Here is a 17,889-nt window from a genome sequence, read left to right on the forward strand (position 1 = left end):
CCCTCTAGATGTCTTTTGGCTGAGTTGTTGCCGTTAAATTGCTGTCTCTTTGACGTATATTACACCTGTCCTTTAATTCATAAGTTTTTATCGACTAATCATGTTGACTATGCCCTTCTTTATATATACTGTTGACTACTATTGATTACGCCCATTGATCCTAAAATCTTACATATTATTTAACAGTACTATACAAATGTTTAACGTTTACGATATTCGTGAATGATATCCTGCTATAATTACGAGTGACCGGTTATACTGAAGTAACTGTTTACGTAGCATTTAAATTTTGTGTTTTTCGCAACACACCTCGAAGTCAGGTTGATTTCTCGAATAAAAGAAATTCATCTATTATTAAATAATAATTACACCCCATGCAACGACGTTGCGTAGAATATAATGTTTTTGACCCGTCAGTCCGTAAGTCCTGTTCTTGCCATCTCAGCTTCTCTGAAACCACACAACAGAATTTCATGAAACTTTGTAGATAATAAGGACATACTATGTAGATGTGTATATCGACAGGAAATTATGATTCAATTTTTTTCTAGGAGTTATCCCCCTTTGAACTCCGAGTTTGGCCTAAATATACCTCTGCAACAGTTTGTCATCGCAACTCCTCTGAAACCACACAATAGAATTTCATGAAACTTTGTAGTTAATGAGGACATAATATTTTGATGTGCATATTCACAAGAAATTTTTATCAGTTATTTTATTAAAGAGTTAGGAGTCTTTGAATTTAGGAATCTGGTGATATTTTGTTTGCCCTCTGGTTAAAATTCAGAACTTCTAAATTATTTTTTTCAAACAATTTTTACCAGAACAATTGAAGGACAATTCACATAAATAATCTACAACCTTTTATTCGCTATTATAATGACGATAGCTTTCACCTTTTTTTCTCCTTGCATTCGAATTTATGATATTTTCCCGCGTTTAGATTAAATTATTTTGAAATTTTTGTAAAATTAATTCAATCATGGGTATAAAATAGATTTAAAGCTTTCAACTTGAATGTAAAAATGTTTTCATATGATTCCATTAATTTTGGCTGCAATCAATTTAGACCGATATGAAATGCATTTGCTGGATAATGCAAAATTGCTTTGCAACATTTAATTTCATACTATCCCGCCTGCTGATGGTTGATTAAAACGATCGATTTCGTATAGAGTTTTATGTGCGATTCCGTCATATTTTGATAAAGGCGAGCATGAGTATCATTTGACAACGAGGGCTACTAATGATCAAAAAGTAAATTTTTTTGTTAATGTTTCAAATCAAATTCATTCGTATTCTTTGCTTAATAGATTTGTAATTTTTTAATAAAACAAATTTCAAATTTATGTAAAAATATCTGTATTTGAAAAAAAAGGATCAAAATGGGGAGGGGGGGGGGCTATCTTCTTCTAATTGAAATAGTTCAGCCTTATATTTTCAAAGGTCATTTTATTGTACGACAACTCGAGCCAAGTTAAAAACAATTTACAACTGTAAAAGTGTTAGACATTTGTGAACGTTATAATATGTTAACATATTAGCTAAACTTGCAATTACTGTTGATATTTATCTTTATTAATGCAATGTTGATAAATTGACATAAAAGAACAATAAGATCCTAAATAATATTCCGCTTTGAGCGATTCTGGTGAAAGTAAATCCTGAAAAGCGCTTCGGACGCAATAACTGTAGGTGTAATACCACCATTGATTTTCCCCTATTAGTCTTTGTTAAATTTGCACTTTTCAAAACATTGTGCAGAATTTATCTTTGTTTCAAATAAAGAAATACTTGGCATGAGTAAAGTTTTATCCTGTCCAGTACTATAGAAAAAAAATTCACATAACATTTCATTGCATATTAGAAAATAATTATCACTGGAAGTTAACCAATCAAATTCTCCCCTTTTTTAACCTGTGTACAAGCTTTAGTAACCATGTAACCTCACGTTTCCAAAGTATTCTATAGAAACCCCAAATAAAAAAATAATGGTGCTTTGAAGATATATGTTTATGATCCAGAAATATTTTACTGCAGTGAAATGTAGGATCAATTACCTACAACTGTCAAATTCAAGGGAATATTTTTTTTCGACCTATTTTCGTAACCGGATGTGACGTACTATGATTTGGTGGTATTACACCTATATAACGTGTTGATTTCATTTTTTACAGCACTGGGTCGATAATTCTGCTGGTAGACCATCAGTATATACTTCAAACTACAGTCACTGTTATAATGTAATAAAAGTATGAAAATACTTGGATGAACAAAAACAAAAATTAGAGAAAAAACTGAGAGAAAACCTCTCCATAACCAACAGATGTTTCGTTTTTTGCCATGGCATTGTCAGTTTGTTTTCGACTTATGAGTTTGAATATCCCTTTAGTATCTTTTGCCTCTCGTATATTGAAGTGTAAAATCAAATTACAATGATATAGGGAGCTTAAGATTGAGCTCCTGAAAACACACTGTATACAAATTTAAAACTATCAAAAATATACAAAAGGTTTTCATTTCAATATATAATTGATGAAGGACAACATTGTGTGATGTTTTTTTTTATTAAATCAGAAATTGACCTCATTCTTTTTTCTCTTTCAGATTCATGATGGTGCTAATCTGCCTTATCTTTAGTGTCTTATCAACAATTGGAGATTACGATGATTTTGCCATGGAAACGCTATTTTGGATGGTAATTCACAGGTTTATTTCATTGATATATTTCTTCTTACAGTAAGGATTTTTCCTAATGAAAAATTGATTGGATTTTATATAGAAAAAGATCATCTTTACGTAGAGTACACTGGACAGTATTGCAAGAATTATTTGTGAGGAATCTTGTTATGGTAAAACAGTTCATTCCAAACAAAGTATTCATGTTTTAAAAAATGCATGGTAGAACAAATTTGAATATCAATTAATTTAGTTACATGTATCTGAAAACGAAATGACAATTTTTTTTTAGTTCAGGTCTGGATCTATATCACCCCTTTATCTGGACTTTTTAGCAGATAATTGTTTTATTTGTAACCTGTTATCTTTTTATGCCCCTATATTTCATATTCCAAAAAGAAGGAAAGAAAACAACACAACAAAACCAGTCTCCAAAAGTGAAACACACAGTTTTGGTTTAAGAACTGCTCACAAATTCACACCCCCGTTCTTTTATATCAGATATAGCAAAGTCAGTAGTTTTCCGGGAAAATTTAAAAAAAATTCGGATGAAAAATTAAGAAAGGAGTTCCACACTTTAATAGGTAACTGTTCACTGAAATTCATTTCATATATTGTCTTTCTGCAATTAGCTTGACAGTCCCTATTTCATGAGGATATATTATTTTGCCCTCCGGTTACTGTAGTCGAAATCAGCCCCTCTTAATTTGATTGGTCGAACTACACACATTTTTACAATAAGTGTATATTACTGACAGAGATTTAAAATTTTACCTTTCATTTGCTGAAGAAAAAAACAAGGAAACAAATAGTTCAATTTAAGAACTTCCCTGGAAGTTATATTTAACGTCAAATTTTTTTTTAATCATTTTATAATCTAAAAACACATTATCTGATTGAAAATAACGAAAAAAAACTAACATTAAGGATGTTCGCTACTCTGTTTCAAAATAACAAGCTTTTTAAAAGACTGTCATAAATTGATAGAATATAAATGAAGGAACTAAAAAAGCAGAAAAAAATGAAGGGTCCGTGTGCTTGTTTTCGAGATATAAGCCATTGAAAATTTGGCGGGAAATGATTCTCTCTAGACTTTTCATACATTTAACATTGGCACCTTTTTTCTTTCAAAAACATTGAAAAAATAACAAGGATTTTATAAGATTTTTAAAGATGGTTTTTTAAACTATATGTAATAAAATTATGAAAAGAAAAGTAGGGGTTAGTGGACAAAATTTCTTAATGGAAAAACATGGATAAAACCAGAGGATTCCGAATATCTGACAAAAAAATAAAAACAAGAGGAGCGAACATCCTTAAACAAATTTTTGTAACTCAGTCTGCATTTAATATTTTGGTAACTTGATAAACAAAACCAATTTGTGTTTAGGTTATGTTTCCCATGTCTAGCATAACATGCGTTTTACATATTATAAATCTTTAGTATTATCGCTTTATATGTTGACGCTAATGTACCCAAAGGTATGAAACACTATTAAATATGTATCTAGATTCACAAAAACTCATGTATTATTTTCAACAATTGCTTCGAGATATGCTAAGTGTTAACATTAAAACACATTAAAGATTGTCATACATTTATCATCTTTCTGAAATATGATGCTGTTGCTAAGTTTTTGGAAATAAAGTGAAACTAAATACACATGCAAGGCAAACAATCGAAGTACTTCTCTTAATGGAATACTAAGAATGACATGTTTCGATAAATTGCGTGTAAACATAAATAATATCACATATTGTTATTGACCTAGTCATGATTTTCGTTAAGATCACAAGTTTTCATTTGATGAATACCACGAAGCTGTATCTTGTACTTCCTTTTGTTTCCAATAAATTGAAAAATAGGATTTATTTTGATCAAATATTATAAGAAGGTTGTCGATGGTTCATGTCTGTCATATTAAGATTTTCGTAAATTGTTTTGTTATAAATTAGGCTGTTAGTTTTCGCAATTGAATAGTTTCATATTTTGCATGTCGGGGCCTTCTATAGCCGACTATATGGTATGGAATTTCCTCATTGTTGAAGTACGAACTGTTGCCTATGATTCCTTATATCCACTAAATTTGAACTTTGATGGATAGTTGTCTTATTGACAATCATACCACATCGCCTTATTTTTTTCAGAAAACTGCTAAATTGGACGTTGCTGCATTTTCCCTTAACTGTGACTAATACTCTAAAATTACAAATTTGTTTTGTTCAGATTTTTTATAAACATGCTGACATGGACTTGTATTTCTCTTTAACTTAAACGTCCCTCTAGTCTTCACCTTTTTTCATTGCAAAGTGGCAACCTAGAATGAGTTTGGAACTTCTGTGGACGGTTTTATGATCGCATGTTTAGTTGAAAATGACCAGCAGTTAGGACATAATAGAAGAGCATGTTGTGACAAAGAGAAACAAATGATACATAAAGGCCAATCAAAAACCATATGTCGGAGAAAAAACAACAATACCATGGCAAAAATAACGGGAAGAAAAAAAAGAAAAGACAAAACAGTCTACAAAACACAACATATATACAAATCTAAAAACTGGGAGACACGATTTCCACCAAACAAATTCCGGAAGGGAACACAGATCCTGTTCCTTACGTGGCACCAGTCACACTTTTTTATTGGTTTCTTCAAAGTAACTTTGACAATACTGGATGGGTGTTCAAGATCATGTGACACAATGATAGATGACTTTTCTCCTACGAGAGAGGAAATAATGAAAAATAATGGGTTTTTTTTTCAACATGAAAGTAACGATAATAAAGCTTTTTGAAAGAGACGTAGGTAGAAACCCTCTAAGTAACACACCTGAATGCATTACTTTGTGTATGGGGCCTATATACTATAAAAGAAATATTAATTGAAAGGTTAACCCTCTGTATACATGATTTTTTGTAGATCATTGAATATACGAGGATGAATCAATTATTCTCATCTTGTTAGTTTACTTAATGGAAAATTTTATCAGCTAATATTTGGTTTTGTTGTTTGTTGAACATGTCTATCACCTATTTAAGCTTTATGATTTAATGAGGAAGACATGACGTGACCTTCGCAACATTTTTTTATTTGAAATTCATTTAGCTTCCAGATTTTCGATGATCGTATTTCTGCTGTGTTCATTATAATGGCAATGAAAGACTAGTGTGTCAATTTGTTCCTTCATTCGTCCGTTTGCTTGTCAGTCTGCAATTACCCGTGGTAAACGCAACTTCTAATAAACAACTAACCGTGCTGTTTTACTTTTTAATCTGTTTGATCTTTGTGTTTCACAATAAAATAACACGATCTAAACCATATCTGCAATAATGACAAATGTGGGTTGGCATTTTACATCTGCAACTTTAATATAACATTTAAAGCATCTGTATTGTATAACGCAAAATCCTGTGTAATTTATTATTTGGGGTTTTCCATTGTATTGTACGAACCTAGGTAGAGAGGGACGTATCAGCTTGTGAGAACTGCTCCCAGATGCTCTAAATAGTTCTGCTAAGTTATCTGACTGTTCTGTTTCTACTTATTCGATGATATGTTATTTTGTAGTGTCCTATGTTAGTTTGCTATCGACTTTTGGATTTATTTATACTTAAAAGTCTGAAGAACATTAGTTTGATTAGAAGCAATGTTTGAGACGAATTTAATTTTATCATGATAGATTTTACAGCTTCAAGTTCTTATAATTAATTTCTATTTTTTTTTTCGCGATCTCTTATTTTTTTCAAGATATATTTTTTTATTCAACTGATTACCCGAGTTTTATCTAATATACCTTGTCGTTTGTCAAGTACGCTTCATTTTTTTCTTACCATTTGACTTTTAATGTATTTAAAACCATATCGACTCAAGCTTAAGTCCATGCAATACTTTTAATGAACATTTACTTTCGCTAAGAACTGATAAGGCTATTATGTAGAAAAACCGTTATCTTAAATGAATTTTATGTCTAGCAAAAAGCTTTATTTTACCCGAGTCTTTTTATAAGCCGAATACAATGTCTAATAACATTGAACGTCATTGATATCGATGCTTAACATCACAAGTTCTCATCTTTTATTTACTATGAACACGCCACATTTAACAAAAATAAAATGTGGTGCATATGTCACATTACCGTTTGAAATATATGCATGGATTGATTTCGTCTGAAGAACACATTATTTACTGCATGCTGAGTCGGCACAGTTTTTCGGAATTCTTTGTTGTCAATGACCTTCGACTTTGTATTTTATTTGGCCTTCAAACTTTTTTGACTTAAGCTCCAATGAAGTCTCTTATGCAGACGAAAATCGAGTCTGGAGTGACAAATATTAAGCCTGGTATCTTTGATTAGTTTGTTTAACTCAGCTTTATCAACCTCATGCACGTGTAACGATATAAATTAAATAGTGACATGAAATACAGAAGATTTACCCTTGTTGTACATTTTATTTGTCTCCTAATGCATGGACAACAAAAACAAAACTCCTCCCTCCTAAATAAAAAAAAATCACCAAATAACCCTGTTGTATATTCAATGACAATCAAATTGGCATCGTACAAAGAAAAGGAAAACAAGTAGTAATAATTAAGACATCACTGTATTTTCTGCTCACTTTTCATTTTGATCCCATCCAAATTTTCGAGATTATCACACATATATGGAACGCATACAGTTTTTACAAGCAAATGTTCTCTTTAATGCTTCATGGTCTTTGTAAGAACGACAAAAAATACAAATGATAAATGTTTTATATTTCATTTTATTTTAAAGATCTACTGTGCGATTTTTTGTTATATTTTATATTGTGCCTTTCTTTTGTATTTAATTTTGTTCTTTCTTAACAATTAAACCCCCAAGGGTGACTGGAGAATAGGAGTATGGTCACCATTGGTCTTCCTTTGACCGGCAGTAAAACCCTCGCCAAAGTGGGGCGTCCGTTTGGCTGTGCGGGATATACAAATTTGCAGCCACGTCCGGTCAGAATGGGGACGTGTAAAGAGAGTGCCACGCTTTTCGCACGTTAAGAAACCTTGCAACAACTCTCTTTGAGGGGTCCGTGGGTGACCTGTTGCAAGGCTAGATTTCTGTCCCAATCCAATATACCCTCATTATCCGTGGCGGTCTAAATTTCTCCGACCTTAATCCCGGACGCCTTTATTACAGAACCTACCTATTGTATTTATAATATTGTTAATTTGTTCCCGTCCTGAATATGCATGAAATATTTGCCACTGGAAGTTAAGCAACCAACAATCAATCAATCAATCAATCTTAACTATTAAACCTTTCATTCATTTTTTGGGGCTTTTTTATTTTATCATTTCATTAACTTTAAAGAAAAAGGATATATTTCTTAACCGAACTTTAGATTCCCTCAATGCCCGATATCCGTTAACTAATTCTCTTTCGTGACATGATGAACTATCACAACTTTCTCTTATACTTTGACTGTTTGAATCATTCATTGTGTATAGTAACACTTAGGATCACTTTCTCATCCTGTGATAAGAATAAAAAGAGTAATGAGATACGGCATGCAAGGATGGAAGGCAATTGTTGAGACTTATCATTTGTCGAAAAAAGCGGTCACTGCAACCAGTGTTTGTGTCGTGTGTTTACATTCATAGAAAAACCAGTCAAAGCCAATTGATTTATGATCTTTCCTATTTCATTAGCTTTGTTTATTAAAAATCTATTCATGCTAGTGTATTCATTTCCTCTTACAGGTTTTTGGTGGGGTTCGTGTTGCTCATTCTTTGGTTTTCTATGTTGTGTTTTGTGTATTATTGTTGTCTTTGGGTCTTTTACTTCTTTTTTTTTGCCATGGCGTTGCCATTTTATTCTCAACTTATGAGTTTGAATGTCACTTTGGTATCTGCGCCTCTCTTTCTTTTTATATGTATGAAATCTATCTGAAAGCATTTCCAAATGCTTAAAGTTATACCAGACCTTTTTATTACTTCATTTTATTATTTGGCCTGCAAACTGATTTGATTCAAGCACTATGGATGAGTTTAACGCAAACGAAACGCGCGTCTGAAGAAAAACAAATTATAAGCCTAGTATCTTTGATTGATTTTTATTTACAAAGTATAATCCAAGATTATGCAAGTGTAACGACACAAACGAAATAATGATATGAAATACGAAAGATTTTTCATTGTTGTAGATTGTGTTGGTATTCTAATACATGGACTACATTAACAAAACATGCAGCCCCTAATTCCTCCCCCTTTCTTTTCATCCCCAAAAAAATACTTTAAAACCCTGTTGTGCATTATCGATGTGGATTTTTTTTTTAAATTGCGACATTCAAATTGGTATTGCACAAATAATGGAAAGAAAAGTAGTATTTTAGACATGTTAGAAATCAATAGATTTTAGCCTAAATTTTCTTTTTGAATTTAGAAAAATATATTTAAAGAACAGATAAAATTGAGAATAGAGATGGTCTCTTTAATTCTTCAAAGTCTTTGTAAGATCTAAAACAATACCAACAATACATTTTTTTTAAATTTCTTCTTATTTTTAAGATCTACTGTGCGATTTGTTTTTGTTGTTTTCTTTTTAGTTTGGGTTTTCTTTTGTTTAACGTTTTGTTCTTTTTGATTTATTGAATCTTTCACTGATTGAGTTTCATTTTTTCTATTTTATTATTTCTTTAACTTCCTATACTTTAGAATAATTCAATGCCCGATATCCGTTAACTAATTCTCTCTCGTGACATGATACACTTTCACTACTATTTCCTATACTTTTAACTGTTCAAATCAGTCATTATGTATAGTAACACTAAGGATCACTTCGTCATACCGAGATAAGAATAAAAGAGTAAAGAGATAAGGCATGCAAGGATGGTATACAATTGTCGTAGACTTATCCTTTTATCGAAAAAAAGCGATCACTGCCACCAGTGTTTGTGTCGTGTGCTTTCAGTCGTAGAAAAAAATCAGTCAACGACTCTTGACTTATGTGCTTTACTTTTTCCTAAGCTTTGATGACAAAATCTTACTCATGCTATTGTATAAGGCTATTCCTACATGTTTCTAACTATTATATGGTATATATCTGATAGCATTTCAACAAATGCTAAAAAGGTATACCCGACTTTTGATCTATGGTGGAGATTTGTCTCATAGGCAATCATACCACATCTTGATATTTTGATATTTTATTAATTACTCTGTGTTATAACCAGGTGACAGTTATTGGCCGCTGTATGATACAATGTTGTTGTAGTTTCATGCAAAACTTGTTGTAGATTTTTTTGGTCTTCTAATACAAGTTGCAAATATAACTTTCGCTAAGAACTGATAAGTTTTAAGTGTGAAAATCGTTATTTTAAATGAGTTCTATGTCTGGCAAAAAACTTTATTTTTCGCGGGTCATTTTTATCAGCCAAAACATCGTTTAGTGTTTGTGTCGTGTGCTATCGTTCATAGAAAAATTTGTCAAAGCCATTTGATTCATGAGCTTTTTTATTTCCCTAACTTTGTTTGACAAAAGTCTACTCATGCTATTGTTTCCGTTTCCTCTTAAAAGTTTTAGATGGTGTTCGTGTTGCTCAGTCGTTGGTGTTTTCTATGTTGTGTTTTGTGTACTCTTGTTTGTCTTTTGTTTTGTTTTTTTTTTTGCCATGGCGTTGTCAGTTTATTTTCAACCTATGAGTTTAAATGTCCCTTTGGTATCTGTCACCTCTCTTCCTTATCATTATATATGACATATATCTGATAGCATTCCCCCAAATGCTTTAAGGTATACCTAACTTTTTTATTACTCCATGTTATTGCTGGTGACAGTTATTGACTGCTGTATAATGCAAGGTTGTTTTAGTTATGCAATAATTTTGGGACTGCTTCTTTCCTTTCTATTGATAGATCTAAAAGGCTGCTAAAATATTTGAAATATATCGCACATGAATTTGTCTGAAAAATTAACTTTATTTATATGTACGAATAACTACTGTGTCATAAAATAAATCAAAGACTATATGTCGAGAAGACTCAATGACAAAATCCAAGTCTGTTAATGTAATTTTGTATACTTGTCCCTTAGCAATAATATTTGTTTCTGGTATAGTATGCGAATAAAACTTTAGGGGTCATAAAGCATCAGTGAGAAAAGAGAATATTTCTGTGACCAAAGTCAATAAAATCTAACTTATCTAAAAATTTCGGAAACTGGTCACCTGACCTGTAGACACAGAACAATACAAAACAAATATCTCTACAATGACATAAAACATCAAACTCGTGAAAAAATGTATTTAAATATACAAACAAACGAACTAGGTTGAAATAATTGGAAAAGTTGTATGTCATACAAACAACATGACAAGCTTATTAACAAAAATCCATTACACAACTCGAGGTCGGTAATGTCGAACACGTTTTTTTCTTAATTTAAACATCATTTAGGTTTCATGTAATGTTTTAATCTAGAAAAGTGTTGAAATGGACTTTGAACAAAGTTTCAGTAACTGTTAGTACTCTGATCGGTAGTTGGTGACTTTTGTCTTTTTGTTATTTTTGTTTGTGCTTGTAACGTTCGGTTGAGTAAAGCTCTTTCAATCTGCCTTTTACAGTTTGTTCTTGTGTTGTGCTGTTATATCACTGTTCCAGGCAAGAGGAGAGTTGAGCGCTCACAAAAATGTTTAACCCCCGTACATTCCCGCCTGTACCCAGGCAGAAAACATTTTATACAATGAGTGTCGTTATTGGATCCGTCATAATTGTTTTTCTTTGCTTTAGTATAAATCAGACAGTGCATTTTGTCATCCCATGCCTTTTATAGCTTACTTAACGGCTGTGTTTTGCTCATTGTCAAAAGTCATACGTTCCCATCTGTTACCCTTAGGTTATAATGGATAGTTGTCTCATTAGCTATCGTGTCACATTTCCTTATTTGTATATGCAAATATATTGTGCTAAGGTGTAATAGTATAAGTGTAGCTCATCACTAAGTGTTGTAGAGCAGTTTTTTGACGAAAAAAATCAACGATTTTGTTGTATCATTTTATTTGCCCCCATACCCTAACGGTGTAATTTCCTTCATATATACTTACATAGTTTCTGCTAATTTTCCATACTGAACGTGATTGTTGAAGGGACATTGGAAATTCCTTCTTATCTGCTTTTTAAACTGTAATTTTGTTGACAAATTCATGTCCAGCAGCATGTGCATCGACCAGGAACCTGACGAAAGCAGCAACAGCCGCATTTAAAGCCGTCTAAATTAAGCCTTCTTTTTGTCTGTGTGAGAGAAAAAAATATAATACCAAACATTTCTTTTCTCTTAAAAAAAATAGCTGCTGAAATAGTTACTAAAAACACATAAATGGACCTTTACCAAAATTAAACAGAAGTATTCATTTTACAGGAGATAGTTTTAGTATGTTTCTTTGGCTTAGAATATGTGATACGGCTGTGGTCAGCAGGGTGTAGAAGTAAATATATGGGATTAAAAGGAAGATTAAAATTTGCCAGAAAACCAATTTCTATAATAGGTAAGTTAAATGTTCTATTTAATGTTGAAAATTGAGAATATTTTCCGACTTGGATAATTTAACCGATAGTGGCCAATTTGAAGGACCAGGTGTCTTTATGTGAAGGAAAGTTAACTTCGTTTAATAATATTAATTATGATAAATGAAAATTATCCTGATTGGAATGACACTGTTTATAAGAAGAATGTAAATATCACTTTAAGTAATTCAGTGGAATTGTTTTTAATGATATGAAGCAACCACAGTTATCCGTTAATGGAAACTTTTTGTATTGGTAGAAGTGTGGATTTTGTCTCTGATTAGCTTTTAAAAAAGAGACTACTATATTTGTATTATCATATTTTTGTCCGCAATTTTGTCTTGTTGTCTTGGCTACTACAAATACAATTTTGTCCTACTAATGCTTTTTGTCTCGGCTGCTCCAAATGCCATAAAACGAGAGTCACAGGGGTGCGACAGCGTAAACTTGAAATAAAGCTTTATGTTTGAGAAGGTAGATGAGCTAGATATTCTACTTCTTTTATTTAGACGCCTCATGCCCTGAAGCTACGTCTAGCATATATTAACTGTCGTTGACATCTTTTCCTTGTTCAATGATTACATACAAATTTACACAGATTTTTTATTCCACGACTTTTTTCATTACCATACACAAACTGTATTTAGTTCAAAAACTAACAAAATGCATACCGTATAGGCAGATGTAATGGGTACCGACATGACAAAATGTGCAATAAATCAAACGAAAAAACCAACGGCCTGATTTATGACAAAACAATAAATGAAAAACAAGTATAACTACAACCCCTGAATTACAGTCTCCTGTCTTGTAACACGCACACATCGAATGCGGGGGGGGGGGGGGGGGGGGGGGGGTGACATGGTTGTGAGAGGTCAACCCTCTCCAAATTAGACCAGTGGTGTAATAGCATAACTTAAAACAAATAAATCAGTTTGAAATGGCTTGACTCATCAGATTGGCACGTGCCCAAGTAACAACTAACATAAAGACAAACACACAAAGTATCAATCTAACAGTTTTCGAAATTACTGAACGCTTAGCCTAGTTCAAAGCCAAATAGCAACTAATGAATTAATCATGTTCTACCAGTTTAAAGTAGGCATCCAAACGATTTAGTGTAAAGACGTAATAAACAGTCTGAAAAAAGCATTACCTTAGATGGTCGATAGGATCATGGTAAGGTGTACAAGGCTTTGCATGCCAGGTTCAACAGACTTTTAACTCAATTTTAAGAGGTTTTTCATCAATGTTAAGTTTGGCTGATAAAGGTAGTTTCGAGGTCATATTAATAAACATGTATGCGTCAAAGTCAGACCTATATTAGAAATTCAATCAACAGATAAAACAGTAAAATTCGTATAACAAATCATGTGAAAAATGGTTACGAGGCTGGTCCAAATAAACTGATAACACATTGCTGCATGATAATGCATTGCTGGACAATTGATACGAACAGTTATACGATCTTGTTATGCATTGATCATATACATTTATGTAGTATACATATGAATACACCCAATTTGAACACACATATGAAATATTAGTATGCTTTGATAGACACATAATAGTGAACTTAGTGTTACCATTTGAATTATAATCATTTTCATTTTTTTTTCAGATTTAATTGTAGTTATAGCCTCTATAGTAGTATTTACATTTGGGTCTGAAGGACAAGTGTTTGCCACATCTGCAATAAGGTAACAGTTTAGAAAATAGTGTGTAGCAAATGTAACATTGGTTTATTAATATAGGGTATGACCTCGCCCTTGCTATGTCTGTGTTATGTTTTCTATTTTTGAAAATTGGATTAATTTTGTCAAAATATATAATTCCAAAATATCCAATTTATAAGATTGGGAATATAACTGTGATTGACACTGCTTGCAGTGAGTTGAGAGTTTTAACTCGATTTTAAAGGCCCCATTGTTGTATTCAGATGACCAACAGCAATACAAGCACTGGTCTTCTTACTTTTTTTCACGCGAGCGTAGGATTTTGTGTCATGAATTTATATACCATATTTCAATCCTTCTATCATTTTTTTAATAAGGCTGTTTGTTTTTTCTTGAACTTTTTGTACATGGAAAAACGGCAAAATGAAATATTGCGTTCTAAGAATACATTATTTCTAATGTACACAACACATGATAGCCCACATTCACAACACATGCATGATAGCTCGAATTTACAACCCATGATAGTTCACAGTCACAACACATGATAGCTCACATTCACAACACATGATAGCTCACATTCAAAACACATGTTAGCTTACATTTACAACACATGCTAGCTCACATTTACAACACATGATAGCTCACATTCACAAAACATGCTAGCTCACATTTACAACACATGATAGCTCACAGTCACCACCATGTACTAAATGTAGATTATAAACGATAAAAAATATCTGACATGTGCAAAACAGTGAAATATAATTGAATTCAACTCTGTATGATGTTGATATTTTCATTTCAGGGGTGTACGATTTTTACAAATATTGCGCATGCTCCATGTAGATAGACAAGGAGGAACATGGAGACTTCTAGGATCAGTCATTTATTTACACAGACAGGTATCTATAAAATCTTTTTAAAAAATCAGTAAGGGCCTAAATCGACCAATTGCTGTTTATTTGATACGAACAATCAGGAAAGTGCAAATTAACTGGGTTTGTAACTTTTGAAACTCAACTGTGGTTAACAGTAGCAGAGACATATAATACATGTATTATATGTCTCTGACAGTAGCAACTTGTATATAACTATATACATTAAACTGACAAGTTTGATGTTCAGCCCAACATACACATTAGGCAAAATTTATTGACCAAGTCTAATCAAAAGTACAGTTAAACCTATTTCGAGTCAGTCTCAGACTTGGTCAAGTACAGTTCATGTTCAATCAGTTATTTAGAGAAACTTGTTCATCATGTATGATTAAAATTTTGTAGAGTCAAATTCAAGCTTTGTTTTAAAATTAATTTTACATTATACAGAGCAAGATAGTTAGTATAGTTTCAACAAAAAATTCAAACATATCAAGAAAATATTTTACTGTCATCGATTGTTTCGAGTAAAATAAGTACAACAGCCAAAGATTTCTACTCCTTCAAATCAGACAGTTGCCCATATTACCCTATATAATAATTGAATGATTGGCAAAAATCATTTAAAGTTGACTTACCTGATCCGATCGGTTTGGTTTAAACAAGAAGAGAGTAAAACACCAACCCTGGAGTGCTTGCAGTTATTGAAAGTTATGATGAAAAGATCCTTCTAACTGATAAAACGATAAAGCTTTTCCTTGACAGTTGACCTCCAAATTGATAATTGTAAAACATCATAAAAAGTTCAAATTTTTCTGACATTATGCCGTGTGACTATCGGTAGCAGTGCGTAGGATAATGATATATTTCATTACGTACTGTTCAATAGAAAACCAATGTTTGTACTATCTTGTAAAAACTATTTTGGAAGAATATCGTTTCCACCTATATGATTTATTACGCATGCAGAGATTAATTAATGTAAGTGTTGAATAGAGTACATGTACATACTACTTGGTTGATAGTACCTTACTGAACTTTACAGTACATATAATAGACCCCTTAAACGACTGTGAACACTGTCAAAGCATTTATAGTTGTAGTGTACCAAACGTCCTCATCACAGTATACTCTAGTGCAATAGTTTCCTGCAGTATTTTCCCTCAAATGAAACTGATACCCATATATTATATCACCTTAAATTATATTTTAGTATTTCGTACTTGTTTTCAAATTTATGTTAGATGTTTTCAACAGACGTCAGAATATTGTTTTCATTTCCTCCTGAAGATTATATTTTTCATTATAATTTCCCGAGCTTATTGTAAATGTTATAGCATTTATTTCTTAAATCACTTTTTGACAGTTTGAAAAAGATCAAGTCTACATATCATGGATAGTATTAGAAGGTTAATCAGAAGGTTATGCCGTCAGCACTGAAGCAATATCAATATCGTGCGTTACTGGGACTTGCATAGAAATGCATTTATTATAATGTTTACATGTTTAAATGTTCTATCATATAAATATAGATTCCATTACTGCAACAAGTGTGTTACGATATTTCTCCACTCGAAAAAGTTAAATTTTAATATTTAAAGCGCGAGGCTTGCCGAGCTTTTTAAATAATTAAAATTTAACTGTTGAGAGTGGAGAAATATTGTAATACACGAGTTGTAGTGGTGGAATCTGTTTCTCTTATGATTTGCATCCTTCCTGTTCAAATATTTGCAGACAGTTGTGTTCTTTGGTAAACGGACAGAAAGTCACAGGACAAAAAGTCACAGGACATAAAGTCACAAATTTGATAGGACAAAAAGTCACAGGACAAAAAGTCACAATAATTTGTTGACAATTGTTTGAATATATAAAAGAAAGATCGTGAAATATTTTCTTTTTATTACATATATTCATTTTTAAGTTTAGGAAATTGTTCATAAGCCTTGATAAATGAAAATTTATTAAATTTTAATCATGCAAAGGATATATTTCTTGGCACAATGAAGCCATTTAAGTACCAAGCCACTTTGACATTTTGTTTTCATAACAATTATTTAATCATTATTGATATTTATTGAATAAATTTTAATTACAAAGTTGCTTCATATATAATAGTTCAAGAAAAAACAAAAATTTATAATTTTTTAAATTAGTGTTTTCTTGTTTAAAGAAAAATAATCTCAAAACTGAATTGTGACTTTTTGTCCTGTGACTTTTTGTCTGTGACTTTTTGTCTGTGACTTTTTGTCCTGTGACTTTCTGTCCTACATTCGTGTTCTCTATATGTGACGTCATCAGGCATGGTCGCCTTTTTTAATGACGTCACAATAGGAAATTCAGAAGAACTCGAGAAAACTTAAGGTCATAATTAAATTTCGATCAATCATTTGCTGAGAACAGATATTTCACTAGTGAGGAGGAATCTTTTTCTCACACCGCTCAAGAAATGTGAAAATAGCACAAAAATTAGAGAAAGATATATATCTGATATAAGAGTCAATTTTAACCTTTTACTTAAAACATGTGAAGGCTTTTTCTTTTTATTATAACAAAAAAAAAGACATCTTAAATACCGTAAATTGGGTTATTTTGGTTGTAGTTTTATTTTGGTTTATTTGGTGCCTCCAATGAAAGTGCCAAAATTAAACACACGAAAATAAAGCAAACACTAAAAATTGAAACGTCAAAATCGCGTACCGGTACGACAATGTGTAATGCTAATTGTTGGGGAAAATATTTAATGTTATTATATCTTCCGTATATTTCCTACAATTCTATACATAGCCAAATCCGCAAATCAATACCTGGTATACTTTGACAACAACACTATACAATGTTTACATAATTGTCAATTTTCTGAAACTGTTAAGAAAACACAATATGAATTTGCATTCACACATGTCATAAATATGCCAGGCTATTGCTGATTAGACGCCGTTATTGGTAATTAGAATATCAAAACTCCTTGTAATCCTTTATCTTCAATTAATTAACATGTACTGCTAGAGGCATAAGGATAAAAATTTAAATCCTTGATCGGCAATCGATTTACATATTGTACTGCAATAGAGATGATTAAAATTTATTTCATATGATATTTGTAAAAAATAAATAATTGATTTAGAAAGT

General features: G+C 31.8%; 1 protein-coding gene across 2 annotated transcripts in view; it reads left to right on the top strand.

Annotated features, from left to right (window-relative positions):
- The window catches only part of LOC127723993 (potassium voltage-gated channel subfamily KQT member 1-like), a 115,375-nt gene that overhangs the window by 61,023 nt on the left and 36,463 nt on the right, over positions 1 to 17,889 (top strand). For both annotated transcript variants that reach the window (XM_052230703.1, XM_052230702.1), the window contains exons 2-5: positions 2,608 to 2,698; positions 12,061 to 12,187; positions 13,828 to 13,906; positions 14,691 to 14,787. In XM_052230703.1, coding sequence (XP_052086663.1) covers positions 2,608 to 2,698; positions 12,061 to 12,187; positions 13,828 to 13,906; positions 14,691 to 14,787 — 394 coding nt within the window. The remainder of the gene's footprint in view (positions 1 to 2,607; positions 2,699 to 12,060; positions 12,188 to 13,827; positions 13,907 to 14,690; positions 14,788 to 17,889) is intronic.

Source organism: Mytilus californianus, unplaced genomic scaffold (assembly GCF_021869535.1).
Source record: "Mytilus californianus isolate M0D057914Y unplaced genomic scaffold, xbMytCali1.0.p SCAF_14, whole genome shotgun sequence".
Classification (NCBI taxonomy): Eukaryota; Metazoa; Mollusca; class Bivalvia; order Mytilida; family Mytilidae; genus Mytilus; species Mytilus californianus.